Consider the following 18,464-nt stretch of genomic DNA (forward strand, 5'->3'; position numbering starts at 1 on the left):
GACCACGTCTAAACTCATAACTGCCCCTTTTAACCACCTAATTACTACTAGTAAAGGTAAAAAGTCCTTATACACTTTCAACATTCGTTCATAATTTTCCTTTGCTTTTAAACCTTTCAAAACTAAAAAATTAATCACAGCACGATACTTGGTTTTTTCCATTGTGAAAAATACTGTGACATGTCGATACTAAATGGCTTGTAAAAAAAAAGTAAGTGACCGATTGAAATGAAACTTTACATACGTTCATTTGAAGAGTGTACCAATCCAACAAAAAAAAATTAGACTCCTACCAGCGCCCTCTGGTATCGAGGCGCAAAACTTATTGAACACGCTAGTAGATTGGTTCTTCGATTCAGGATGTGTAAAACACCTCACCAATAACAAAACGATGCTCAGTAAGTTCAGAGAAACAAAAGGTACTATATATGCAGCTAATAAAGAACGCATGGATATAGTCGCGGAAGGATCTTCCCGCGGAAGACCAACCTGTAATAGAAACACAGTCGAAGTTAAAAACGTCGATTTCGTACCAGGTTTGACTGTTAATATGCTATCAGTGAGCAAGATTAGCGATCAAGGCCACACAGTAGTATTTAAACAAAAAGGATGCACAGTCATCAACCCCGACGGCAAGGTAATCGTCACCGGAGGCCGCGAAAATGGTTTATACAAACTAAATCAGAAACATACATCTGTGTTGGCGTGCACTGAAACCACCACCAAAAGGCACGAGGTCGTGATGATCGGATATCACCACAATGTAAATCGTGAACACGTCTCCGACCATTCGCAGCAGTGCAAGGAGGAGGGTACTACCTATAAATCGAGATCAGACAGGGATGGGAGAGCGGATATATTAACCAAAGCTCTAGGGGCAATTAATCCGTTACAAGCCAGGCCACAGGGTCATGTGCAAAAGTGTTGAGTTTATCGGACGATAAGGACGCACCGTTTGAGAAGGAGTGTTGGAATATAGCAACCGTTAGCGTCCATAATAACGTTAGTTTATAGCACATCGATATGTCATCTGTCAAATAAAGTGTTTGTCATTTCGCTTTTGACCATCACGAAGCACACACGTTATATCCAGATTACTGCGCAAAACCACGCTCTCTTCATAATTACCCCATGATTGCACAAGCGGTAGATCCAACCGTCAATTCAAATTCTCTGTGACAATCTCCGTATCACGCCACTGTTCAATTATCAATCAATAATCAATTATACACCACTGTTGCTTTCTCCGCAGCTAATAATTTAAAAAACAGTACGGTTCCTTAAACCCCTCTTTATTCGTCAAAGTTAAGGAGACGGCCAAAGTCGAGCGTTTAAGAAAAATCCGTCTGCTTCCTACGCTGTCGAAACTTGAACTCCCAGGGTAACGGTGTCGTCGGTGATCATCACCCCCGATCAGCTGCCGATCCTGATCGACCGGTGGTGGCGCCCCGGTGATTGACCCGAAAGCCACACACACTGCTGTCGGGTAGGTATGGGGAAGCGAGATGGCCGCTCCTCTGGAGACGCGCTAGTTGTGGTGGATGTGGTGTGACCATCGCGCATGATGGCCGTCGGCCGAAGTATCGTTTTGCCGTAACAGCCGCTCACTTGCTGGTGCTGGACACGGCGGCTGGTCTGTCATCGTGCTGGACGCGGTCCATCAATGTGAGGTCTGTCTGCCTCGCGGTCGTCGGACGTTGTTTGTAACAACCACCATTAGACTTTTCCAGCACACCACGCGTCAGTTGCAGTAAAATTCACCTAAATTCACCTCTCCTTTCGTCAGTTGTCAGTCATAACGTAGGAAATCACGCCCAAGTAAAGTTCAGCCGAATAAAAACCATTCTTTATGTTGCGAACACAGCCGATGATCGCTCTCTGCTCGTATTCATCGATCGTGGCGTCAAAATAAATGCCGAATATTATCGCGAAAATATTCTGGAGGGTGCATTGAAGCCTTGGGCACGCAAACATTTCGCCGGCAGACTTTGGACATTCCAACAGGACTCAGCACCATCGCACTCAGCACGCGCCACCCATGAATGGCTAAAAAATGAGGTTCCTCGCTTCATTTCCACCGCACAATGGCCACCAAAATCTTCGGATTCCAATCCGTTGGACTATTGTGCCTGGGGTATTTTGGAAAGCAAGGATGGCACTAAAAAATACCAAACTGTCGATCACCTCAAGCAAGCGCTTCGCCGAGAATGGGACAAAATACCGCAGAGCCACTTTCAGGTAGCGTGTGACGGTTTTATTGGCAGTTTGAAGACCATAATTCGTGCCAAAGGTGGTCAATTCAAACAAACTAATTTTTTTTATAAAATTTTATGTTATTCCCGACATTTTTTACTTTCATTCAATAAAATTTAAACAAAAATGAAAAACAAATGGCGTTTTACTTTGTTGCAGTTTTTTCATCTTACCCTGTACAGTTGATTTTACGAATTTTAGTGTTTTAGCGATTTTAAAAGTGGACCATGCGGAGTTCGCGACGTGAGTGTACAGAATTATTTTTTATTCTTTCGAGTTCCATTGAGCATAACTTTGTAGAAACTCCGCGTACCAAGATGAAACTTTCAGTACTGAAAGTCGAACGTTTACTGAAGACATAACTATCAAAACATTTGAAATCCGACCACCAGAAGCGCTGCTAGAAAACATACAACTTTTCCCGATTCTAAGTGAACCATGCTTTAGAGACATGCCATTCTACAACAGCTTGAACGCTGGAAATTTGGAGGTAGAATGGCAAATAACATTAGCAGTTTCCTGAAAGACAGGTATTTAAGAGTACTCATTGGACAGGAAAAATCCGACCAAATGCTCCAAGAGAACGGCGTTCCGCAAGGGGCCGTTCTCTTACCTACCCTTTTCATCATCATCATGCAGATGACATCGTCCTTGTCTCGTCCCACAGATCCTCTGCCATAACCAGGCAAAATCTCCAAATAGCCATCACAAAACTCCAGCAATGGAACAGATTTAAAGGATATGAAATATCCCCACAAAAAAAGCAAAATCCTAACCACCTGCAACACGCCCCGCCGAAAGCCAAAGCCCGTAGTGTACAACCAGATCCCCATACCCCAAGTACAAGCAACAGAAATATTAGGAGTAGTCATAGACTCCAAATTCAATTTTCTAGCCCACTGTCGCCACCTTACTTACTGTGAGATAGGATTACTACCCTTCCACCTGGACCTTCTCAAAAAACTAACAGACTACACAAGCAGACTCATAGAAAACCTTTGAACCCACCAACCTCCTCAGAAGAACAAACAAAACACCCTTCTCCCTAACAAAACAAAACCTCCCCAAAACACAAGAACTCCTAAGGCTTGGAACAAGGCCTTGGAACTCAACCCCACCCCAATTAGACTGGTCTCTCATCCAAAAACAAAGTAGTAGCATCAAATCCACCCAAGCCCTACACTAGCTAATCTGTATAAAATATCATAACCAAAAAAACACCTTGTTCGTGCACGGCCCTTCGAGCAGGCCCCGCGAAGGAGGGACCCGTCTGCTCGTTGGGACGGCAGTCACAAAAAATGGGAGTCTGCCCGAAAGTGGCCTCGAGCCCCGACTCTCTAATACCTCTTCAGTTAGTGTGCCTCTCACTAGTGGAGGCCTATCCCGAAGAGGGGAGAGCGATTCTTTCGACCGTTCGGATGGGGCAGATTGTCCCGGGTTGAGGATCAGATTAGGCTGTACTCGGATTGGCAATAAACTTCTCCTTTCGAGTTCCAGAATGATTCTAAATTTATTGCCAGTTTTGGTCTCCTTATATACTAATCGGGACAATGAGTGTGATGGTCCGTTGACCTAGTCCTAGTCCAAAATTATTTCGTCTTTCTATCCTTCTATCCTTTGCTTGCTGGTGCAGCTGTGCTCGATCGGCGCGCTGCGGTAATTTCCATCCTATTTTGTCCTTCATCCTTCTATCCTTCTATTGCATTTTATCCTTTGCTCGCTGGCGCAGCAGCCGATAAATCCGGATTGAACCGGTACCGGCGCGTCGGTGCGATAAGCGATCTATCTAACCTTTCTCCCGCTTGCCGGTGCAGCTGTACTCGATCGGCACGCGGTAATTTCTATCCTATTTTGTCCTTCATCCTTCTATCCTTCTATCCTTCTATTGCATTTTATACTTTGCTCGCTGGCGCAGCAGCCCGATAAATCCGGATTGAACCGGTACCGGCGCGTCGGCGCGATAAGCGATCTATCTAACCTTTCTCCCGCTTTGCCGGCGCAGCTGTACTCGCTTGCACCTGTAGCTGTCCCTTGCGATCGCTCGCGCTAGCTTCCTGTTACGCGCGCTGCGACTGCCTCGTGCAGTAACACACCTATACCGACGGTTCCGTTTACACGCCCACAGCAGGTTGTGGTATCCACTCAGACACAGTGGATCCCGCAGTCCGACTCCCTGAGCACACTTCCATTTTTTCAGCCGAAGCAATAGCCCTTACTATAGCAGCTGAGAAGTGCACGAGCGGGGATCAGTTTAACATTATCTTCACTGACTCCTTCACTTCACTGGCTCTGGAAAGGGGGTCCATAAGAGACCCCTTTATATAACACCTAGAAAACACCCTATCACAAAACACGACCCTCTGCTGGATCCTTGGTCTCGCCGGAATCCAAGGAAATTCAATAGCCGACAACTTCGCTAACTAACTCAGACTCCTAACCGATCCAATGAACGTGAATGGAACAAAAGACTACGCTCCCTCAGATACATAAAAACATCCATCCTTCCCTGGACGGACATTACCTCCAGCCAACATCAAAAAGTCCTATCGGATGAGAATAGGACACACTAGACCAGTGGTCTCAAACTCATATTAGCATATGGGCCGCTTTGGAAAGTAACAGCTAGTCTGCGGGCCGCATCACATAAAGAAAATGTTTTTTCATTAAATTTTACGCACCCTGATTTGGTTTGGATTTGTTGTTGTTGGATTTGGTTGCAATAAATAATTGTTTTGTAATTGACCTGTAAACGTCCATCGTAATGTTCATAGTAATAAGTATTTGTTTTAGTATCTGTGTAAGGGTCCGGGCCCCTTGGGTTGCCTGAAAAGGAACGTGTATCGGGGGACTGGACACACCTAGGTCTTCAATAAAGAACACCATTATTTAAAAGAAAAATACAAACGTAACGTAACGTAACGTCCCATACGTAACGTCCCATACAAACGTTTTCGAGCAAATCAAATCAAATTCGGCAGATGGAAGTTTTGGTGAAGGGGAATTGTTCTGGTGAATGTTTGAAACCTCTCCCCCCTTTACAAAGGGGAGCTCCCATACAAATTCTAGGTTAATTTAAGTAAAACTCGGATAGGTTTCAAGCAATTTGAACCAAATTCAGCTAATGTGTATTTTGACATGTATCCAACAAAAAGCGGGAAAAGAATCCGATCGGATACGTCACCGGGAACCCCGATCGTAAGAAACGGAGGAGTAATGCGAGGCGGGAAGGGAAACTGAACAAATACGTCACCGGGAAGCTCGATCTTCTGAAAAATGGGAGTAATGGGAAAAGAGAAGGAAAGCTGAACGGATACGTCACCAGGAAGTCCTTTGCAACGCCAGATAATCGAGAAATGAGGATGAAATGAGGCGTGGCAACGCGCGCCGGGAATAGCTAGTATTTATATAATTTTGCAACCAACTTACAAAGACTACGTTGCAACGGCGTCCGATAGGATTTACTTTTAAAAACATATTTTAATCTGAGACTTCGATAAATGAAATTGTATCGGTACGATTAAAAAAACACTTACCTTTATCGGCATCTTTAAGTGCAGCGCGAAAAAAACTTTCGCTCTAAAACAAATAGAAAATGTTGAAATTTATACTTTTTAACAACTTATTTACAAATAAACAAATAAACAAACAGAAAAAGTAGAAAAGCCGTGTCCATCAGTATTCTTATTTTTCATATTAAAAAAATTCTAACACCAAATTGTTTTGAGAATGAAAAAAATTATCCTACATTTATTTTCCACCCGAGAAATCTATCATATTATAGCACTCTACTTTTCATTGTATATAACAATTTAAATGCGATCTCATTGACACATATTCACAAACAATCATGTAACTTTCTTGAAAAGCACATTCAACAAGTTTGTGTTCTTCTACTTCCCTTACAAATCGGTAACCATCAAAAGACAGCATCGAAATACAAACACTGAAGCTTACGATCTATTTTGCTATAAGTCCGCTGTTATTTTGATAGAATCGTTTTACATCTGTCTCACAGGGTAAAGATGAAAATCAGTCTTAGCTCTTATTTAATTTAGATGCTACCATCAAACTTTTCAACAAATGAGAATTGAAACCGATAACAGTTATGACATCTATTCCCGTGACAAAATTCGCGTTTGCCTAACTTCGATTACATATAAGCATATCTATAGATATCCATTTATAATTAATTATAGTGGTGTATGCTTTCATACATGGTTTAAAGATGTATAAGTTCGTCGAAACATAAAACAAAAATGTGACATTCGTAATCAGTGCTTTAGAGAGCGATTATTTGTGCCAAAGATTAGAAATAAACAATAAATGAATGTGCGCAACGTAATTTTACTGTTCTTGTCTGAATCCATGATAACCCCATTCCTTTTAATTAATTCTTGCATTGGTGTCTTCGGTATGGAACTTGCAATACATCGTATGTGTCTATTGGAAGTTGTCTGGCTAATCTCATCATTTCGATCAGTTTGTTACAACTCATCAGTTCCGTTTCGCTATGTTCTAGCAATTAAATCATATTTGTGAGGTTTAACTTCGTTAATCTACAAACTAATTAACACAATTGTAGTTTTGCATAAACCCTTTTTTACCGCGACGGTCGCAATCTAATTGCATATATTTTATCTTCGACTATATTGACCCTTACGTTATATGTATAGATAACCTGTCATGTTTAAATTAAACATTTATTTAGTTCTAACTCCTGTTTGATTCAACGTAACTAGGAGCTACTTGGTTGATTCAACGTAAACTATGTACAGTATTACTGAATGTGGAGATGTCCTCTAGAAAGAGGATTGGTCACTGGTCTTGTGTGAATCGGTTGCGGTGTGTGAATGCTAGCGAATAAGTGTCGGGCGGCACAGCAACACATGCGGGATACATCTTAATCTGACTTATATCGTGGGAGTGGACGTCGTATTTTTGCAGGATGTTGGCAATGATAATGAAACTGAAGCCCCGCACAAGATTCTGTCCTATGCAGGTTCGTTTGCCGATGCTGAACGGTAGAAAGTGTGGAATGTTTTTGCGTACTCGCTCGATCTGCAGCGTTTTCTCATTTTCACTACTGATGCCGTTCGTCTTTATAATGCTACTAAGGTCCTGCTTGGCAGTTGGTGAATCACTCAAGTCGCACCGGATTTGCGCTAATGTAGCCGTCTCTATGAACCGGCTCGGAGCGAAGCGCTTCGGCTCGACCCAGTACTTCTCACTTGTGTTGAGCTCGTAGTTATTGATGAACACAACCGTGCCCTTCGTTACACCGTATCCGGCAATACATGTATCCTCCGTTGCTACGTGAGGTACAATGGGCGAAGATGAATAGCGTAGTACCTCGAAAATGGTTGCCACCGTGTACGGCATGCTTTCTGTATCATACAGTGTTACATTACGCCTGCAGTTATCAGTGATGCGATCGATTTCACATTGGATACGCCTGCCTACCTCCGGATGCTTAGCGATATAACCAAGCGCTAACATCACTAAATTTCCGATAGCCGAGTGGCCGCCTAGGAAATCTTCCAGCATATACATGATCGTATCGCGGGTCACTGTCGGGTCCTCCCGCAGGCTTGTTAGCAACGCGTCCGTAAAGTCTCGCTCCGGCTCTTCTTCGCTGAGTGTCTGTTCGCGCTCATTTACGATCCGCTCGAGAATAAAGTCGCGAATCTCGGCGGACCAGCGTGAGAGCTTATTCATGTGTTTATGGTAAAATGGCGCCAGCCAGGGAAGGAAGTCCACCGCATAGCCCTGGTTGATTTCCCAGAAAATCTCGTCGAAATTTCGGACCATACTAACAAATCGTTGATCGTTATAGTCAAACCGTACGGAACACATGTACTCGCTGAACATGTTTGCGCACGCTTGCATGATCAGAGGCTTCACCTTGAAATCGGTTCCAGGCTTAACTACTTCGTCTAATTGATCCATTAAGCGGTGCATCTCCATCACTCCAACGTAGCTCATCTTCTGATAGTAACTTGAAGCATCGCTGGGAGAGCAATGTTTTCGGGCCAGATTTCGACGTTTCTGCTGCAGTACCGACCAATCACACAACGCCAAAGCTGGACGGGAGATGAACATGAAAAACAAACAATAAATATATATATAATATCTATGATAAGATTGTTGACAAGTATTTGTTCATGATATAACAACGATTCCGATTTGGTACTCAAAAGGCCCGTAAAGCTAAACAATTTGGGTAAATGAAATAAAGGAAATGTATAGATTAATAAAAATATCAATGTGAATACTGCGATTAAACGTGCGAAATAAGATTTCAACTCATTAAATTTAAACAAGTTTCGCTAAGTTAGGTCCCAGTTTACACCTTCGACACGACACGACACGGATTTTTACCCCGAGTCATTCTTTACCACAAGAACAATAACACCTATATTCTATTGAATGATGTCCATCACATGAATGATTTGTCCATTATCGTAAAACATATCGACTAAGCCTGGTATATATCAAAGAGCCGTATCCTTGGCCTTCGCTGAGGGCGGCGAGTTTGTGAAAACGGGTTCGTTGTTCAATAAAAAGGAAACGAAACTCCTACCATAGTACAATTAAACCGGAAACGTAATGATGAACATTTTCCAACATACGTTCATTGAAACGATTTATACTATTACTATAGAGTTCCTTCGACCAATTCCAATTAGACCAATAGTTGAAACCACCAGCCGCTAAGACGACAATGAACCCTCTTGCGGAAATGTCAAATCGAAGACATTGTACAAAACACGCGCAACCGCGAATGTCCTTGCCTTGGAAATGGCAACCTTGCAATAAGATTGGCTGTTTATGTAATACTGGGCGCCCCTGTACCAACCTCTTCCTACCTATTTGCTTCAATGTTTATTGACGCGAATAACATAACTTATTTGACAAAATGTCGTGAGTTTCAAAAATCGCTAATGGCATACATTACACGCTGATGAAGTTCTTCCGTGATACTTCCAAGATTATGAGCTTGTCACAATATTATATAGAGAGAAAGTCACTTATTTATAACAGCAGCTTATGCCAAATAATTTTTGATATCTCTCTCAAAATGGGTTACCGTGTTTTGTCAACACAACTAACATGAACGATTGAACTATCGTTGGTCAAAGTAGATCTTCAACCTTTGGGTCAACCAACCTACGTGGTCAATTAATACATATACAAGTTATAGCAGTTCTGGGGATTCTTAAATCTCTCGTAGGAACTTTCAAGCGCCACTGACATCGGTAACCGTTGTCTGCCGGTGGACTTGCTTGAAATAAGTGAGGCAAGAGAAAAATATTATGCTATAGCTTATGCATTCAATCAATAGTATGAAAATAAGAAAGTTATGGATTCGAAATAAATAAGGATTATTGGAAAAGGTCGTTATACATACTACATTACAAATAAATTTTTTAAGACTTTGTAACGAAGGGCTGTTGCTAATCAACCAATTATTGTTAATGTCTTAAACTGCAAAAAAAAAATGATCAAACATCCTGGATGAAAACATGAAAGGCAACTCTTTACTTTTTCGTACGATTTGAAATTCTTTGGGAATGATGCGATCCGCGGAATGGGAATTGGGAATGATGCGAACAGTTTGACACCTTTTACAATTGCAGCTGTTTATAATTATATTTTGATGTACATTCTCTTCTTACTAGGTCTCATTTTTTATGCAATTACTAACTATTATTGCACAAACTATTTCAAACTTACAAGATATGTCCTTTCAATATTATCTTTGCTTTTACAGTACCAATACCACTGAAAACGGCATCCATTTCAAATAAACACTGGTCTTACACACATACATATTCATTAGTTCTAAGCAATAAATAATTATAAGTCCTTCCATAACTGATAGTTAGCAAAGGAATCCGTAGAAGAGAATCCATATACCGAAATATTAAGTTAATTATACATCAAAGCAAAAGATATCGTATTTCGGCCAAAGTGTCAATAATCGAATATTGGCTTTTCAATCTATTTCAGTTGATTTTTTTTAAAGGACCTATAAGAATAATGAGTCATCATTTTTGCAGTATAATTTTCATTTCGACTAGGTGTCTCGTCATACTGCGTCAAAACACAATTATTGTTTCCCCATGCGGTGTTCATTTTGCACCAATCGTGTGCAGTGCTGATACTGGCGATTTTTATTGAGGCCTAAAGACATAAGATACTCGATGGCTGCGCGGCGCCAGCTCGGCTTACTACCAGGCTACTTATGAACCTGTGGGGCCATATTTCCAGAGCACTGCTACTCACGTACAAAATAAACGGGAACCTTCATTAATAGCATGCGGGAACTATTGGTAGCTGAACCTTAAAACCGGGCACTATATCTCTATCGAGGGTGTCATTTAGGTCGGCAATTTAACAAACAGTTGAATGGCCGTGTTATAGACGCTTATGGCCCTTTCATTTAGCGGGACTAGCGTTAAAATATTTGTACTCCATTTTTTGTTTAAACTTTTTCATGATAGTCAACCATATAAGAAAATAACAGTAAGCTCAATTTTGAATTCCCTGTCCTAAGCATCGATGGATTACGTATTTGGAACAAGCAAAGGCAAACAACACATTCCCGGTAACCAGTAATCGTAACGATTATTATTATTGTTATTTATTATTATTAGAAAGGGCAGAGCTGTATTAAGACCCAACTTGGAGTTTTGAACTCAAGTTGATGGAATTATCAGAATTCGAACTGACGGAACAAATGGCTAAAAATTCAAACTGGCTAATAAATCGGATGAATACAATCAGATGAATAAAAGGAAGGAAGGAACCAAAGGCTTGCCTCGGAACAATGACGAAACAATTGAATGTAATATTAAATACAAGCGTATAATAAAAGGAACTTGATTAAATTGTTTCAATGAAAGTTGTGCAGAAAGAGAGGAAGAAAACGGTAACTTTGAATAGATAGAGGGAGGGAAAAAACTTAAAAAAAAACTGAAAATCCTAGCGGTTGAGAAGAAAGAACCTTGAAGTACGTTTAATGTAGTTGATTACTCAGTGTGATAGTTTAAAGTGTCATTTCGTTACTCTCCTCTCCGGAGCGGACGCATACGTCCGCTCCCATTTTCTAGCATAAATGTTGCCTGGCGTCCAATTTTCTTTGGTTCATCACGAATCCCTTCTTACTCAAGGAACTACACTGATGCTTGAATCTGTAATGTCGTAACGAAATCCATCCACCAAAATACCAAAACATGTTTCTTTTCTCCTTCCATATTTTTCTTTTTTTGGGTGTACTTTCGCTTTTCTTGTTCACGTAGGAGTCGGATTTAAGAGGCCAATTGTTTTTCTGTGTGTCAAACTAAATTTGATTACCTACCATGCTTTCTTAGGACCATGCTTATTGTATTATTTCCGTTGTGCAAAATTCTTTCTTATTTTTGCTTTAAAATCACAAGTCGCACACTGGAGACTTTCATTAATTTTAGATGAAAGGAAAAAATGCTGTGAATTTAGGAAATTTCTTCTATTAAATAAACGAATCACATGTATTAAATCCGACATATACATCAAATCTTGCCAAAAAAGGGGTGTTGTTTATAGTAACTTGGTGGATCCATTATTTGAAGGGGTATTGTGTGGTATAGAGTAAATATTAGAGCCTTAAAGGTATCGCTCATGCAAGCGCTTGGCTCTTATCAAATGCCTGGCTACTCAGATTCAGTGTGAGTGTTTTGCAAAGCACAGACATGACAATCCACCGGTTTGTTCGGAAGATATTCACTTTCTCTGGCCCAGATTAAGCAGTTGCACCTCTTCTCGGGGTTACAGCGTAATTTAGTGCGTAGGCATTTCTTCACGCGATTTAGGTTGTGAGAGTTAAAAGGGACAGGTTATGCGCCAAAGCAGGTTTCACTTTTTATACCCTTCCGCCTAACAATGCGTCAAACGCATTGCATTTGCAATAATCTATATATTTTAAAACAAAACAAACCTTGAAACAAGATTCAATACAAAAGTACACCTAATGGAAGTTTAGAAATAATGTCTTTGAGAGTCGTGCATGGTCCTAAAATTCACAGATTAATTCAAACCTGACAATAGCCAACGCGGTACTTTTAGATTGATAAATTACGATATGTTTACCTTAAATTAAGGTATATAAGCAATACAGCGACGTAATTGCGTAAATGGGTGTAAAATTAGGTTACATGGAAATGTTTGGACATTCATTTTGTCCAGCTAACCAGTAGAATTGTATTTCACGATTCACGCTAGAAGCTTCACGACCTGTTTGAATGGATCGTAGAGTGGATGAAATAATTAAATTTCATCCTCTATTTTCGCCACTTCTCCTCTATTAAATTATCTTCTGTATCCTGATCATTCCTTCAAGTCATTTCAACTTCCGAATAATTAACAGAATTACAGCTCATTCAGACCATATGATTGACAGCGAGTGTTAGAGCTAAGGTCTTCACCACGGGGGGACTATCACTAAATAACTGTTTAAATTCTATCTACTTACAGTTGTTGCGGTCCCCGCCGAAGAGCTTGTGGAATCGCAAGAAGTCAGGTCGGCCACCGAAGTAGCGCCCGTTCTGGTTCAGCACCTCTCGGATCAGGTCAAGGTTATTGACGACAAGACAACGGGTTGTTCCAAGCGTGATACTGTACAGATCGCCGTACTTCTTCGCCAACGCCGTGAATCCCTCGAATGGTACTTCGTATTGGCCGAGGATAGCCAGGCTACCAAGAATCGGCCACGGCATCGGACCTGGTGCTTGTGGAAAAGTCAGCAATTCGGTTGATTGTGTAGCTATTTGTCGTTGGTGGTGATGATGAGCCAACTCTGTCGTCAGCTTCGAAGTCAGGCGGGTTGCAGATGGACGTGCGGTTTGGATGCGCACCTTCCGGTGCCATTCGTATAAAATCTTGAAGTAGCACACGACGGACAGAATGATCGTCAACACAGCCAATATCAGTCCTGCATAAGCCATGGTTTATGCCGCGCTTTCACAACAAACACGCTCTATCTTTCTTAACTTTCTCTCACCGCCCACCCCCTCCTCTTTTTCTCTCTATTTCTCCGTCTTTGTCTATCGCTATCTCTCTTTCGTTCGCTCTTTCTCTTTTTTTCTCTTTGCGCTCTTCTCCTTGCTCTCTCCTTATCTCTCGTTTTCTTTACTGTTCTTTCTCTTTCTCTCTCTCTCTCTCTTTATCAACACCTATACTTTCTATGAAACTGGGTTTCCTACGGCAAATTTTTGTTGACCCCTGTTTCACTCCCCGTTTCAAAATGTTAAATACATTATATTATTTAAACGTAAAATTCACTAATTTTACAACACTAGAGCACATAATATAATGATAGCAAAACACAACAACTAAATTTAGACAAACTACCACAAAAATAACAAAACACCAAAAGTCAAACGAAAATGAAAACAAATCAAAAAATCAAATTTATATAGTTGTCCAACGTTTATTCTCGTGACAAATTCACAAATCCACAAGGAGCGTTCAAACAAATTAAACTGTAAATACCAACGTTTATAGAGGTTTAATACTGATAGTATAAACAATATTATTAATATTGATAATAGTGATAATATTAGAACAAACTATGCAACAACTTTGTTTACTTTTTTCACACACTTGCATATACACACGCACTAAAGGAATTGCTACCCCAGCCACCGGTTAACTGTTAGTGGAACGGTTTCGAAAACGGTTTCCCGAGAACACTGTTAGATTCTGCTCTGATGGCGCTAGAGTGTTTGATCGATCGACGATTCGCCTGGAACTGGGATTTGTTTGGTTGGAGTTTCTGTTAGATTTGTGATTGTTTTTTTTTTCTTGCCTTCCAAACAATTTTGGAAATATTGAAAGTCTACGCGTGGAAAACGATTTATATTGAGCTCAACCTTCAGTTATACACCAAAAAATTCTTATTTGGATTCCTGTGTCTGGTTATATTTGCCTGATCAGTGATTAAGTACGAAAAAAGTTAGACTGATGGAAGCGCGGATTATGCGCCAACATTTATATAGAGTTGGTTGGTGCCGATCACACCATGAGCACGATATGCTGTACCAGTAGCGAGAGTGAGCGAGATGATGTACGTATACAATAAGCGTTAAGCACTAGCAGATATGAGGGAGAGCCTCTGAGAACAAAAGGAAGAGAGTTTGCGTCAGAAAGAGAGAAAAACGTCGAGAGAACAGAGAAGGAGAGACAAATAGTGAGAAAGAATGGTAGAGAGAGATAATGTTGAAATAGAACCCTCTATGTTGCTGAGGAGGACAATAGAAAAAGGGTGAAACGAGATCCAAAATATGATAAACAGTAAGCGCAAGGGAGAAGTATTATTTGGAAGAACTAACTTCTTTTGATGACAAGGTTAAAGAGAGATTGATGACCCAAAAAGGGTACAAGGTGGAAAGAGGCACAGCGGAAAACTAAGTAAACCAGAGAGGGATAGAAAGCGAGAGAGAGCCGCAAAACGAGAGTCTAATAAGAAGCGAGAATGAAAGGTGAAAAGGAGCGAAGCTAAATAATAAAGAGTGAGAAAAAAAGCAACAAACACAATTGAGATCGTTTCGATCGTGTAGTCGTGCTCGTGGTTACGGTTAATAATAAATGGGAATAAAAAAGACCCTGCGAGAGTAAAAGAGATTTAGTGTTTTTTTGTTTCATACATACTGAGGCATGAGATGCATAAAATAAACAGATAAAAAGAGATGGTAAGCGAAAGTCTGCGGATCCAGTTCGAGGCAGAAAAGCTTTAAGAGTGGCGTTTGCAAAACAGAAACAGCGAAGGAACGAGATGCATGGGAGGATGAGGATCGATTGCTTGTGGGTGCACTAGCAGCGTTGTATACTCATCAGTTTTTTAACCCTGTTACTACTATCATTGTGGTTCAATGCATTGAACCACATTTCCCTCGGCGTATTTGGCAGGAGGCTATTACGACTGTTACACCATTTGACCAAGGGTGCGCTCCGTTATGAATACAATCACTGGTAAAGTGGCACTCTAGAAAGAATAAAGCCCAAAGATAAAAATAGAATCTTGAATTGTAGTATCCACACTTCATAATTTATGAATATCCCGTACCACCTTATATATCTCTATATCTCGCATTGCACTAATAGATTAAAGCACATACGATTTCGTAATATTGAGTAATAAAGATAAGCGATGTAAATGTTAACCAGGTTGTCCTTTGATAGAAAGCAAAATAAATTAAGAAAAGCAGAGAGAGGGAGAGGACGAGGACATTAGTCAAGATGGAGAATGTGTGCATACATTAACGCGGCACTTGAAACGTTCACATAAACGCCCCAAGCAACCCATTTTTCTGATTCTCTTCTGGTATTGTGTACACATTTGAGGTGCTTCGGGATAAAGGAATGCAAAGTTGAAGAACATTCGCGTAGAACGGATTTGAACTCCCTTATGGATCGCCAGCCTGTAAATGGCAGTGGAGTGGAAACGATTGTAGGAGGTGTGAATGAAAGCAAATAAAAAAAGATCAGCAGAAAGAAAGGGAGAAAAACTAAAACCAGAACAACAATGAAAAGCTAACGATGAAAGAAGGAAGCTCAACAAAGAGAAAGAAAGCATCGCTAGTTGAGGGGGTAGTGGAAATAGCCTCAGAGGATAAAAAATTTGAGATAAAAAAGAAGGAATGGAGAAAATATTTAAGCAGCAATTTCTTACTTCTTCAAAGTTTCTACAATTCAATACAACAACATCATTTTCTTGGAGCGTCAAGGTAGAAGAACTTGCAACAACTAATGACATAAACTACATATCGACAACTTCAGTCGGTGTGTTGCACACGCGCTGTCATTTTACGCAGCTTAATTTTTTCGAATTAAGTTGGGAGGGGAGTGGTTTCATACATTCACTAGAACATTTCCTCCTCCCCAAAAATTTCCACCTGCAGAATTTGGGTCTGATTTGTTCGAAAACATCCCGAATTATACTGAATTTTATGCTATGTATGGGAAATCCACATTTGAACGGGATTATTAAGAGACATTGCGATGCGGCGTAGAAGAGGGAAAGTTTAAGAATAAAAACTACAATATGAGCGACGATCCATTAAGGTTAGTTATCAGCAGGTTCGCGACATGTAGCATTGAAGATTAGAACCTAATGCTACAAGTCGTGTAATTAAAACTTCCAGAGGTTCGGGTTTTAATCCCATGGCACAGGGTTACAATCTTGTCAAAAATTTAAAGGCCTTGTCAAAAATATGTATGGTGACCCGATAACTCGCGAACACGATGTTTCTCCATAGATTCGCCTTCAACTACACCTTTTAGAGGATTTTAATATTATAGTGGCATCACATGATTGAACGATGGCTATGGACACCACCAATTATTTATTACCAATTACCACCACCTACGAGATCACGAGAGTACTAGGAGTCCTAGGAAATACGGGGTAGCCGGTTGCTTGAGAAAGGTAAAAAACTTATTTTAGGGAAGTATTTGAAAAAGACAAAAGGGTTCTACGAAAGTAAAAAAGATCCTTCGGCACTGAAATCTATTACAAGTTTCTCATTGGAACGTTCTCAACGATAGCGTGTTCTCGGACCAAGGAACCTACAAAATGAATGCATGAGTTGGATGTGAGCGGCTATCGATGTCTAGCGTCTAATCGCCTTGATCCGAAATAATGCTTTACATAAAGAGTTGTCATTAATTTAATGCATTTAGTTATGACGGCGCTTTCTGCGCTTAAGCCACAGTAAAACAGTTATGACCAGTCTCGCAACCGTTCAATTTATAGTTATTAATAACTATAAATTGAACGGGAGCGAGACTGCTCATAGCTGTTTTCGCCAGCAATGACCGAAATTTTTAACACAAAAGCATAAACATCGTCTGATCGTTTCGATCTTACGACGCTTAAGTGACCAGCACCTTCTATCAACTCTTATCAGTAGATGAGCCCTCAGACCTAAAGCAATCCTGGTTTGTTCAGGTTCTTTGAAAAACAATAGCCGCATGAACAAGACAGTGGATTTATTTCGGAGAGGTTTCGGATTCTCAGTGGAGAGGGTTTAGGTGAGGGTTCTGAGAAGCACTCACCATCAGATGTGTAGATTTTTTAAAATCATGTTTTATCGTTGAAACGGAGATTAAAGACGTACAATGGTACTGTTGAAAACAAAACTAGGCTTGTATAATGTCTAGTTTTGTGGCGGCTAATGTTCCAACAGCCACAGGAAGTATCAAGCATGTAGAATGCCAATCCTCACAAACCCTTTCTCTCAATAATGTGGTTTAGTATTTATCTTCCTTTGACTCTCCAAATACATCTTTTTGTCTCTACTGCAGATGGTGGAAAAAGGAATCTTTTCTTTCATGTCTCCATTGAAAGCGACTTGCTGGAGAAACTGGACGGATTCCAATAGTTCGGGTTCTCAATGACAAGCAGGCCTAGATATCTACAGGCGTATTTATAATGGGAAACGTGCCTTCTTTACTTTTCATAGGATGATGCGATGAGCATATTCGGTGCGTTGGGACTGACGACAGATTGGGAAGGCGTTTGAAAGATGGCTGTTTTGGGAAGATCTTATAGCGATTGTGAATAAAGGATACAGTGGCTTGGATAACTGACAAAAATGCCAGAAAGTAATCTAAACAGAAAACCCCATTGCCAAAACGATTTGGAGTTGATTTTCAGAACCCATAAGAAACGGTCCCAACGAAAACGGAGGGTCAACGAAGTAGACCAGAGTAAGTAGACCGAAGTAGATGAAGTAGATTAACCAGAGTTATATACCATCTAACTAAAGCTAAATCAGAAGCCAAATCAACAGCCATCGCCTTTTTAGACATAGAAAAAGCATTCGATAGTGTTTGGCACTATGGACTGCTACACAAAATGCATAAGCATGCATGCATAAGCTTAATTTTCCGTTATACATACTATAAATAACAAAAAGTTATCTCAACAACAGAAGATGCCATGTATTTGTCAACAACACGCTCTCTGCATCTTTTAATGCTCCAGCTGGTGTTCCACAAGGAAGTATCGTTGGTCCTTCCCTCTATAATATATTCACGTCCGACATTCCAAAACCAAGAGCGCGTGAAGTGGCAATATATGCTTACGATACAGTCCTCATATCAACAAGCAAGGTAACCAAAACAGCGATTAAGATCCTACAAAAAAAAGTTATTTCCTAGAAAAATTATTA

At 40.5% G+C, this 18,464-nt stretch overlaps 1 protein-coding gene across 1 annotated transcript; it reads right to left on the reverse strand.

Annotated features, from left to right (window-relative positions):
* Window positions 1–7,068: 7,068 nt before the first annotated feature.
* LOC128271625 (cytochrome P450 307a1-like) lies at window positions 7,069–13,235 on the reverse strand. Its single transcript, XM_053009265.1, has 2 exons — window positions 12,764–13,235; window positions 7,069–8,333 (listed from the first exon to the last, which is right to left on the reverse strand). The coding sequence occupies exons 1-2, from the start codon at window positions 13,233–13,235 to the stop codon at window positions 7,069–7,071; spliced, it is 1,737 nt and encodes a 578-aa protein (XP_052865225.1).
* Window positions 13,236–18,464: the final 5,229 nt, after the last annotated feature.

The sequence above is a fragment of the Anopheles cruzii genome, chromosome X (genome assembly GCF_943734635.1).
Source record: "Anopheles cruzii chromosome X, idAnoCruzAS_RS32_06, whole genome shotgun sequence".
NCBI classification, from domain to species: Eukaryota; Metazoa; Arthropoda; class Insecta; order Diptera; family Culicidae; genus Anopheles; species Anopheles cruzii.